Source organism: Mastigoproctus giganteus, chromosome 3 (assembly GCF_048544385.1).
Source record: "Mastigoproctus giganteus isolate SK-2022 chromosome 3, ASM4854438v1, whole genome shotgun sequence".
In the NCBI taxonomy this organism is placed as follows: domain Eukaryota; kingdom Metazoa; phylum Arthropoda; class Arachnida; order Uropygi; family Thelyphonidae; genus Mastigoproctus; species Mastigoproctus giganteus.
The window spans coordinates 87,092,873-87,105,296 of record NC_143577.1 but is presented as its reverse complement, the minus strand read 5'-3'; the positions used below and the strand labels follow the sequence as shown (position 1 = coordinate 87,105,296).

The window sequence follows — 12,424 nt, the reverse complement described above, 5'->3', positions numbered from 1 at the left end:
CAACTAAACTGCAATAAAAAAATCAATATTAACTACTAATAAATTTTTGTCGTTAAAATTCCAAAGTTTAAAACACTAAAAGAAACGATTCATTAATTAAAAAGAAAAGAATAGGAATCTAAAAGAGGATTTTAGCTATTAAGACGAAATATGTCGTATTAAATATACGAAACATTTTCAAGAAGGTGGTTCTAATCCATTTCATGACTAACAACAGAATTTTTTCCTCTCTCTTAGATTATTTCTAATGCAAATTATGTCAGAATGCTGATCGGATCCTAAAGCAGTGCTGTAAATCTTGTATAGATAGAGTTAAGAATCGATAAAACAAAGAAAAAAACGAGAAGAGATCCTCTGACATTTAAATGATTTTACTAAGTTCTCTGAAGTAAAATTTAGTTAAGTGTTTTCCCTTTATCTCTCATCCTCGACTCATGATGAGAAAAGACAGTGCATAAAACTGCCATTCTCTGAGCACTCTAATCATCACAGTGAAATAAATTTCAGGTTTCTTAAGGAATCTGCAGAAGTTCTTTTTATAAGATAGGGAGCATAAGAGAAAAATCATAGAGAAAGAAAAACCTAAGCCACACATAGAAAAATACCATGACTACTTCTTTTGATCAACTAAATGATCAACGGTAAGTGGCAGGATCGCTAAAACTTTCTAAATTATTTTATCAAGCCGTGTGTTTATATAAGTAATAAAAGTAAGTGTGCAGAGTCTTAAAATAATACCTCAGTTCGCTACTCGATACCATATATTACAAATTTTATAATGATATTAAGATGATTACCTGTCCACTAAAGTTGGCCAGTGTTTTCTAAGAAAATTCCAAACAATTGGCTTTCCTACCGGGTTACCTGCTATGTAACTAAGAACGGTAAAGAAGTCTTGACGACGCACCTTTGTTTCATTCATAGAATAGTCCAAATATCTATGATTTGAAAATAAATTATTAATACCTTGCAAAACATAGAAACACTGGAACTGCATATTACATGGAAATAAAATTATTTCATTGTTATAAGAGAAGCATATTGCAATTAAAAGCCAATAATTCGAATCAATAGTAAACTAGCTTTTACATTTCTATAAACGCGCAACATTTTCAATGCATAAAAGAAGAGAATTCTGTTCTCATCTACTGAGTAAACCTTGTATATTTTCCTCTGTTCATTTGAATTATGTGGTTTATTTGTATTTCAAATAGCACACATTTTAGATACTACGTTTAACAGGTCCAAAGTAATATTTGGAACAATATATATAGGTTTTAAAAAAGAAAATGTTTATTGGATATATTCTGTTTAGAATTTTTACTATTGGTGAGAGCAAAGTTTAAAATCGCTTAATAAAATTCATATGACCTCATCACCTATTCGGCAATGAAAATAACGCACTCCAGGACATATAGGAAAGCTCTGGCTATATCGACAAGGCTGGATACAGAGAATTAAATTGCTAAAAATGTACATTAGGACTAATGCTATCAAAATTACTTTACCATTTCAGCACACGAAGGATTCAGGAAACAGTACAATATATAGGTTTTTGGCAAATCAGCGACTTAGAACATATTGCGCCGCATATATCATGCCTATAAATTGGGTGTATTCTGTGGTCGATTAGCCAGCCTGCCTGATGAAAAACCAGAGTTTCTGGGAGGAAAAAAACGTGTTGCCCTCGCCTGACACCGACTAACTAGCCAAGTGGTGAATAAACTATAAAAACTCCACTCCACATTGACGGGATTCGAACCCGGACCTTTTCCTATGTAGGGTCTGTGTACACTTAGGAGTCAATTCAAAAGTTCCAGCAGGTCCTTCATCTTCAGTATCTTTTACGAAGTGAAAGAATAAATCCACAAAATTGGTAATTTCTGCTACGTGCAGGCATTAGACAGATGTGTGGAAGAAATGTTATCACACGTCTGTTTCAAACCATATGAAGGCAAAACGTTCTTCCGGGACATTTGATTTGTCTGATTTATAGCATTATTTTTTATGGTTGTTTTATTGTTTTATTTTTACTTGAGATCTATTTTCCATCTACTAAATAGATTCAATTTTATTGCTGTAGTTTTAGATTTGCGCCAAGGCAACGAAGGCAAACGGAGATTGACACACTGTGTTTGTAAATGGCTTGCATTATATGATTGGTGTGCCTGTTTGCTGGATGGAAAAGAAGAGTTTGTAGGAGAAAAAAATCCTGCATTTTTTGCCATAAACCGAGGAACTCGTCACAGTATTAAAAATCCAATAAAAGTTCTGTTCAGAAGAGACAATCAAAGACAAATAAATTTAACCTTTGTTCCTGGGCCTTATCCACAAGGCATGCAGATAAAGTGGTTGAGGAATTTGATTCATGGATTCATTGTTTTAACAGCTCAAGGTTTCTGTTTCCAGGCTATGGCTTTCAAACATATGGAGGTTATCTCGTCTCGATTTAGTCCCGTCTTCCTAATCAACCGTCCATATCACTTTTAGCGCTTGGAGTCATCTCTTTTAACTCATCCGGACAATATAAACATTTTTAAAAAGAGTCATTGTTTGTTGATCTCCAACCAAAAACTTGCAAGATGGACAATTGAATAACAATGAATGTCATACTTAATATTGAGAAAACGGTTGTTCTTATTTTAAGTAATAGGAATAAATGTAATCTTTGAATTACACAATGAGTAACATGTTGCTTAAACTTGTTAAGGAACTTGAGGATCATGGCGTGTTGATTCATTCCACTATGATTTGAAATATTAATATATAAAGTTGTAACTGGATTTTCCAAAAAACTTGGATTTAATGCATGCATTTGTATGTTTCCCTAATCTGAAATTTCTCATAATTGCAAATAGCGCTTTCGTTTCTGTAGTTCTTCAGGTATGTCTGGGGTTGTTTGTCAACTCATATTACCAAATTTCGTTAACTATACAAAAATCATAAAAAAATTCCTATATCCCTCAATTAGAGAACAGTATGATTAACTTTACAACAAATGATGTAATTGAATTTTTATCTGTTTCTGTTCGTGTACACAATTATTACAAGTTTCAAGTGGTGCTGAGATTATTGTATCAATGCAAATGCCGTATTAGCACCAATCATGCGCTCTTCTGAAGGCAGATATTAATATGAAACGTACCAACGATTTTGCAGCATTCGTGTGCAATTTATGCAAACGTTGAGCTCTGGGTTAATATTTCTGTTTTTGAGTGTTTTTTGAGTATTCCTAATGGAATAAAAGTATCTTCGCATTGTACATTATTTCGTTTTTGATCACAGGACCAGCGCTTTGTGATACTTTTAAGTATTGGCTTGTGTAAGGTGTTAACTATTATGAAGATTGCATTCCTAATGCAATATATTGGTATTATCTTTGTCAATAATATGACAGTATCTGCTTAATAATTACACATCAGAAACATGATTTCATCAGAAACTGCAGGACCGCTCAGATAAACAACTTTCTGAGTTTGGGGGCGAAATATGACGGTGAAGGTGAATTTGATATTACAAAAGTAGTCCCTTTATAACTTTTAGAGACAGCAGTTTCCACGTAGTAGTTATTTGGCATATTTTACTCACAAAATATTATTAAAAGTATAAAAATAAATCTGAAACAGAACCTTTCACTTACCTGTGAATTAGATTTGGGACACGCACGTGCGCAAGACCATACAGAAGTTTTTTACGTTCTTGTGCGGATTCTTCTGACATGTATCGATTCCACATATAATTCCATTGTTTTTCCCGACCTGTTTCTGCCATCCCGTAATGGTACACTAGACTTCGTAGACTTGTCTGGATTCTAAGTAAACAAACATTAAATTAGCATTTATAGTGTAAATATATAGGCAAGATAAAAGCTAAAAATATAACATTACACCTTCGAGTTTCAGCCTTTTAAAGTAATAGAATTAGCCTTAAGTAACTGATATAATAGTTTTAGCTACTATAGGAGATTAAATAAAGACGAAGTAAATGTAAGTTAAGATCCAGCTAAGATAGGCCGCTTAAATTCAACATTAAAACGTAATATCAAAATGTGTTTAGAACGTTGTTTAGCTTGCTTTTAAATGTTCACTGGAATGGAAAATTAGAAGCACCCCAGTGTATGAAATAGTGTAAAATAATACTAATAGTACCAAAAGCCTAAAGCAATAAACCCATTCAGAAATTGAATTCAGGAATTCCCGGTCTTAATTCCCGGAGTATAATGAGAAGATATTTAACCAGTAGCGAAACTATGCATTCTGACCTCCCGATCTCAAATATCTGAACGGTCCACACGTGATGTTTAACAACCACACCAAATCAGCCGTCGGAACCCTTGAATCATCGAGGGGGCTACCCTGAGCAGTGGCAGATCTGGTGGTATTGTTTTTCACCACTGCTTTAATCAGCGAAAGTTTTTTTTCCTACTTGTACTGCGCACTGTATATAAAACACCTGACAGATAAATCTGAAAAATGAGCTGTTTATTTAATGAAGAATACGTCAATGATACCAATATTTACAGGAAACAGGTGAATTATTTCTAATAACAAGTTTGGACAGTGTCTGCACCAACAAAAAATTTAAAGAACATCGGAAATAACAGGCAGATAAACAAAAAAGTCAGTAATGCACTTGTCCAACAGTGAAAATTAAATTTTCACTATAGGACAAACAATAAAATTATTTTTTCCATTTAACGTTCGAAAATAACTGGCAAAGGAGCTTGATTTATACAAAGGACATTGTATAAATCTAGGTTTATTGAGTTTTATTAAGTATTATATAAAGTTATTATCTTAGTAATTTAATAACATACATTTGGTTAACTTGTAATATGAGTAACGTACATAATGAAATTACAGTATCTATGAATTTACGTAAACTTACTCCATTCCGTTCATCCACTCTTTTAGAAGGCGTGCTGCTTCATGCAGGCAATCTGGATTTCCACTGTGACAAGCTAGTCCAATAATTGTGGTCCTTAGGCAACTGAAAACAAATTTAGAAAACTTAAATTGTTTACACTTACTTATTAAGCAAACCGCCTTACATTTTTACAATATAAGTACTATGTTAAAATTTAAACGTTACGTGTCATCACCAACGAAACATAGCAAGCGCAAGCGCTTTTAATTTTCACAAAGTACTCTTGTTTTCTGAAGAATATTTCCACCTCATTTAATTCGAATCGATAATCACAGCTTTGTTGTAATATCAATGGAACATTGTGCTATTATTAAAAGAGAACATGGTTATATATAGTTATGTACAAATTATCTTGAAATTTGCATTAGCTTAATAATTACAGCTGTATGGTTCTATTTACAGATAATGGTTAGCAGTAAATTCTTATCCTAAAAGGTATGTATGCATATTTAAAAATATGCTGCGTGTAATAGAATTCCCAGAGGACAATAATATTAATCTTGTCTTATGGAAAGAGAACTTTAATATCAATTCTATTGTTTCAGTATGTGGCTTTCATTCAAGATGAGTTTCACATAGATCATCATAACGGATTCAGTTCTATTCGTTTTCTGAAAACAAAAAAGTCCTCAGTTTGCCTGAGAATATTAAACGCCATGATACGAGAAAGGAACGGCCAGAAGCCAAAGAAGCGCCCTCATACTGTGTTCGTCCAAATTATTAAGGATTATTCTCGTGAAATGAACAGTAACTAAAATATTGATCGGAATTTACTCAAATGTTTACAAATGGCAAGAAGTGGTCGAAATTCCATGTAAAATCTTGATTACCTACCAAAATATAAATTTTTAGTTGCTTGAATTTCTTGCTAGCTCAAGTGCACTCCGAAATTTCACAATCTCATTTGAACACAAGTAAAACAGTTCTGAATGGAAATAAATAAATAAAATAAGACCATAATATACAATCTTTTAATACTGCGCAGATGTGGACAAATCGCTACAAAAAAGATAAAATCAGTGAATTACAGAAAACAGTTAGTTTTGCAAAGGAAAAAAAAAAACAGTCTACATTTACTGAATTTATACAAATATGTATATATGTGTATTTTTACACCCTGAATTACTTTGAAGATTACTGAAAATTTTAACTCTGTTACAAGAGTTATAACGTTTATCAGGATAGCACGAATGCTCTAAAGAGTTTATTTCAATGGCAAATTTTAATATTATATTCCCCGAATGTAATAATTAATGATTTTTATTTTAAGCCCCTTCAACTTTCCATTGATTAATTTATTCCGACCTTACTGTTGAGAGATTGTACATTAATAATGGACATTTCATAATATTACGAATTCAGGAATTCAGTGATAAACATATTTTAACAATAGTCATGTTTTAGGACCTGTTATACGTTATAAGCAATTGTTTTTGATGGAATGATATATCGTTTATAAACATTCTAAAAAAGGTAGAAATTATGTTCTCTAATGCAGACTAAAATTTACAAATACCATTCTTTAATTATTATTATAGTTACATAAAAAGAACGAGGGAAAAAGGAATGAAAAAATAGGCAATCCTTACTTGTTTAAATGATTTTCACTCTCATTCCAGCCAAGCTTATTGTACAAGTTTTTCGTCAGCTTCCGAATGTACTCCTGTAAAGAAAATTTCGTTCAACATTGGTGTACAGCTGGGCCTTTAATTAAGTAATCAAATGCATTATATATTTCGGAATGATTTGTCCCCGATTGGTTTAGAAAAATAAAATCAAAACAGGATATGCCGATGATTTATTTGTATTTAAAGACGAGCCGTTTTCAGTGAATAATTTCGTGGAAAACAGCTTCACTACGGTCATGTATATTGACATGAAGGAAACTATAGCGCAGATAATGGAAGCCGATCCGGACCATTTTATAATATACTAGTAAAACAACGAGTCCTTTCATTAATCTCTTCATATTCGTGAATTTCTAGTTATGAACTCTCCAAATCGGTAGATGAGATTTTGCTTCTGAGAGGTTGGGTTTATCGTCAACCACTGGTTCGTGAAAGTATAATAGTTTCGAGACGTGATATTCATTTGGTGTGGCCTGGGTTCGATTCCCGTCGAGGACTGGAGAAATCTCTAGACCTCTTCGATCAGGGTGAAGTTTTCCGTTCTCAGGATAAAGGAGTACAGTTGATCCGTGAATTAAGGATTTTTTAGCCCACACAATGTGTTCAATCGGTCCGTGGCCACATATTTAAACAATGTCAATTCATAAAGTGTGCCATGGCCACTGCCCTCTATAGATTAAATAAACACGTTACAAGCAAAACGTAAATTGAACATCAATCCAGTCAACTGGCAGGGTGAAAACAAGAGTAAATGAAAATTAACTTTGAAAACGAAATCATAATGAACATTCACCCTCAGTAGTGAATTAGCACTACTAAGGGTGCGAGTTACTTCATCTTTTTCTTATTTTTAAGATATTATTTAATTTTGAATATTAGGATCTCTTGATACCCAAGCATCACAATTGCAAGATGCGATTCTGATGCCTGGGTATCACTCCAAGAGACCATGGAAGTTGTTCTCAGCTATCTTGGATCAGCTGGACAAAGGACGTCTAGGAGTTCCGCAACGAAGTGAAGCACTGGCGTGGACCGGTGAATGCTGTGTTCCACAGCATCCCACAAACGTTCGATGGGATTAATGTTCGGGGAATTTGGCGACCAGTGGAGCATAGGAAATGCTTGTACGTGATCCTCGAAACATTCCTGCACAATGTGGGCCTTGTGACAAGGGCATTGTCTTGTTTAAAGAATCCAATACCTACCACCTGGATACACGATCAGCACATTAGGTAAAACTTAGTCCGAAACAATGCCGACGTAGGATCAGGAGGGGAGTATATGTTTATTGAGGATGAGAGGACCTAGCGATGCCCATGAAAACATCCCCCAAACCATTATACCACCGTCGCCGGCCTGTTTTCGCCCAAACATGCAGCTGGTCAGTCTGGTTGCAGCTGTTCAGCTGCTCGCCGTCGAATACGAACATGTGCATCGCAATGGAGCTGGAATCCCTTGAGTCATCAGACCTGGTGACTCTTTTCAAGTCGTCTAATATCCAGGAACGGTGCTCCTGTGTCTGCTGCAAGTGGAGGTGTCAGTAACGGTCAGTCAAGGTGGGCACATGAACAGGACGCCTACTCTGTAGGCCTATCTACAAGAGCGTTCGCTGAACGAGGTGCATGGAAACGTTCCTCTGTGAGCCCTGGTTACAGTCTGCCGTTAACTGAGGGGATCGTTAGCTGTCAAGATGCCAATCGTTGTCAACCTCGACTGTGAACCAGTGATGGTCTCCCTGTTGTGACGTTTTGGGTGGTTGTGTGTTCGTCTTCGGACCATTCTCCTACATCTTAACTACGGCTATCCTGGAACAGTCGACACTGCCTGCGTATTGTGAAATGCTAGAGCACACCCTCACAGCGCAGCAAATCGGTCCCCGTTCAAACTCCATCAGGTTCTTCCCTTCCCCGATTGCACGGGCTTCGTACTGAGGAACTGACAGACACTACCGTTCCGTCACTATATATGCTGCGCCGATCGTTGACGTGACTCCTAGGTGCTGTGGGATGCGTGCACTCATGGAGACAGGAATGGTCTTAATGTTCTGGCTCATCAGTGATTTGTACTTATTCAGTTAATAATATTTTTATTATTAACTGAATAAGTACATTTCACATTAGAGATGCCTGTACGAACTATAAGATTGGACTAGGTGTGTTAAGCGCCGATAGAAGTAAGGCTCTGAAGCAACAGTATATTGCTTGAATTCTTATGTTGGTCTGTTGTTTTCTATGTTCGACTAACATAGTCACATTGACAATACCTATAAAATTCCTCGCGTCATTGACGAGATTCGAACTCTGGCCTTTTCCACACGGTACAGATGGAAAAGGTTTGATTCATCGTATTTTTTAGGTCTGAAAGAGACAGTGATTATAACCACCATGCTACCAGATGAGTTAGCTATAAGTAAGACTTAGATGCTGATGGAGAAGAACTTGCAGCCATAGTAATTCTGCCTAAAATATTTCCGTTTAATAATAATGGACATCATTTCAGCAAAGATAAAACGACATTGCTTATATATCTTGATTAAGTCAAAGTTACGAATCTCAGAAAGAAAAACTAAGAAACCGAATAAAACGTTTATTGGAATGTTTGAAACATTCTTATAATTTTTATACCCATAATTCTTATAGAAAAACTTCTCCGAAAAGAAAATGTTAAGAACATGAGGGCTACTTTAAGTGAGATAAAAAAAAAAAGGTGAAGGCTAAAAATTTCCGATACTTACGTTCATAAGTGATTCTACTTCGTTAAATTGCAGTAACTGTTCTATGTACACAAGAGACGCGTAGGCAGTTTCCCAAGGTATTAAATGGGTTTCTCCTTCAAGATAACTCGTCATATCTAGGGGAATGGTATAATCAATCAGACCCGCTTGAGCCAGTAGAAACGCGTCAAATAGTAGATTTGAGCGATCGGATGGCGAAAAAGCCTGAAAAAGAAAGCGCCATTATTCAAATAAGTTCGAAAAGTTACTTAAATAAAAAAAATGTTATAAGTGGAAACTTTTTATTGCGGAGGTGGTATCAATTTGCGCCTTGAGATGGAAAGAAGCTGATAAACAAAAAATAACAAATCACAAAGGTTTAATTAAACATACTGTTCTGCTTTAAATAAATGTAACATTGACGTCATGGATGGAAATTTAGACTTTATTAAATGCGTATATAAGAATTTTAGCAAATGTGAATATAAAACATTAAAAGAGAACTCATAAAAGAATGTATAAGGGAGAAAAATCTAATTGAAACCAGGAAAGTCTACTTCCTGGTTTCAAAAAAACTGTCGAATATGAATACGTATTCGACATTTTTTTTTGTCGAATTCCTCTCAAAAAATTAGTTCTTATATACATATACTACAAGGCAAAGGTGGTAGATAAGGAAATACGAGTAGGTCTCAACGTTTTGAGATTTGATAACATCAGCATTTATATAGTTCGTAATCTGTAGGCAATAGAGCAGAAATCTAACTACGAATACCGGGCTCTTAGCGAGATTTTTAGATGAATCTCTGCTGTTTCGAAATTATATCAAATCATACCGCCTGTCCTGGCTGATTGATTCTTATTTCTTCTACCAGTGATATAGTAAGAAAAACAATTTCTCCACTGCAGCAGAAAGCGATGCTCTTAGTTTTTTGATAAGAGCTTAGCTTAAATTTGAAGCCATCATCTATGCTAATTAGCCAATGCAATTTGGTTAATCTGAATATTTAATGTACCTCATGCGATCTGCAGTATATCAGTCAATAAATATCATATTGCTAGTGCTGTTCTGGCATTCTTCCAAATTACCACCTTGCACACTTGGACGGAGGTTTAAAAGCAGCATGAAAAACACATTTTTTTATTTATAAAAAGCCTGCACTCTTATACACTTTATAATTATAAATATTCTTTGTCATTCATTATATTAGCCAGCTACTATAAAATTAACTTACCGTGTGATTGTTAATTAAATAACGAGACAATTTCTTCCAGTAGCCCTCTTCGTAATTGACTATATAGTAACCAGTCTGGTTAACGTTAAACTTTACCCATTCCATACGATCTGCAACTGGAATCTTAACGGTTTCTGAAAGAGCAATCCATTATTCAATAATTTTATTAGAAACATAAAAAAGGACGCGAAGGATTTTCAATTAAAGAAATAAAAATAAAGACTATAATGCGTGTGTTTTCTCAAAAAATTCTGAACATTTTAAATTGAAATTTAAAAATTCATAACATAATTAAATTTAATTTCGAATGAAATTAAACAAAACTTAAATGTTTCTTTAAAATTTTCTCTAAAAATTTCATTTGAATGAAATAAAATTAAATTTCGAAATCAGCTTCCAGATTTCTTCCACTGGCGTTCGGACATAACGATCATTTCTAATTCCACCCCTGTTAAAGCTCGAAATGTCGATTTAAATAAATTTGCCACCAAATAGAAACTATTAATTTCTTCAAGGTTCTCTCAAGTATAGGATCTTTAAATCTTTCCTCTAATTCATCTACTGCATCTAAGGTATCTATACAAATATAGAGAGTTTATAGTCTTATCCAATTTTAAAAATCCGAAAAAAATAGCTTTTTACACTCAAGCATAAAATATATATATTTTTTTAATTAACGAAACTACTGATAACCTTTTTCCGAGATTAACAAGGTTTAATTTTAATTCAAATTAAGATTAAAAGCAAGATTATAGAAATAGTCAATACGGCAAAGATGTTTATAATTCCACCTGGTTGTTATATGACTTAGGTTAGATTACGTTAGGTTAGTTGGAATGGAAGATTTTTAAAGGAATCAATACTTTTAATTCTTTCGCACAGAACAGTCCTGACGTACATTCATTATGCAATCAAAGAAAATTAGACTGTTAAACAGAATTCTCAAAGAAAAATTGAGATCAGTCAGTCAGGTTTTTCAGTCACTCTTATTTAATCAATCAGACTTAAAACGAAAAGGTATCGAATTCAGTCAATTGATTCAAATTTTGGCAAAATTATTTTTTGCAATAACAAGTGATCCAAAAAAAAAAGTTTTGGAAAAGAGAAAGTTCAATAATTTGAAGTTTCTCCTGCAAGAAGATTTTTTTTTATTCTGTAAGAAGAATTTTACCAGTGGTAACAAGAATTTACAACTTTGTTGCCGTGGTTTTCATGGCAATTGCTGTATACGCATCACAGTTCATAATGCAACTGTGCACTTTCATAGGGTGTACAGGTTCCATCAAGTATTAATGACTACGCACGTTATCCCAGACTATGACCAAGCCATTCATATAAATAATTTAAAAAATCCTTTTCACGCCCTTTCCATGCTTTAAATGAAAAGTTTATGGATCCGCCTACTTACAATCCAAGCTGATGGATTGGAAGAAGGCGGATCAATTATTTGGTCTCTAAAAAAAAGTCCTCATTTCACAACTTTCACTATTTTTTTTTCAGAGATATAAAATGAAAGGGAGGGAGTGTGGAAGAGAGAGAGCCTCCCAACAAGATTCTTATTGTGTTTGGAGGACAGAGATTAAATAGCAGATGGCAGTTTTAGAGCTAAGAATTCGGTCGGTTAAAGTCAAATGCCAAAGGAAAAAAAACACCACCAAAACTAATTTTCCTCAATTCTTCCAAGCGTATCGCTTCCATGACAGATTAGTGGCTACACTGCTTTTAACAGAATTGGAAAGGCAGCGATTCGAGTCCTTCGATGATACCAGGAATCTATGGAGGCCTTTTCAAGAGGGTTACTAAGTTCGATGGTCTCCGACTCCCATCCTACATACTGGCAAATCGAAGTGAAAAACACCCAATTAACAGACAAACAACGCAAATGTTTAATTGCCTCTATGATAATTCCAAACATCCCAACC

The 12,424-nt window shown here is 34.4% G+C and overlaps 1 protein-coding gene across 2 annotated transcripts in view; it reads right to left on the bottom strand.

Annotated features, from left to right (window-relative positions):
* Positions 1–12,424, bottom strand: part of LOC150088134 (uncharacterized) — a 244,538-nt gene that overhangs the window by 140,920 nt on the left and 91,194 nt on the right. For both annotated transcript variants that reach the window (XM_090369346.1, XM_090369345.1), the window contains exons 12-17: positions 10,503–10,636; positions 9,289–9,492; positions 6,516–6,589; positions 4,888–4,989; positions 3,641–3,811; positions 798–938 (exon numbers count right to left, since the gene is read on the bottom strand). In XM_090369346.1, coding sequence (XP_090225472.1) covers positions 798–938; positions 3,641–3,811; positions 4,888–4,989; positions 6,516–6,589; positions 9,289–9,492; positions 10,503–10,636 — 826 coding nt within the window. The remainder of the gene's footprint in view (positions 1–797; positions 939–3,640; positions 3,812–4,887; positions 4,990–6,515; positions 6,590–9,288; positions 9,493–10,502; positions 10,637–12,424) is intronic.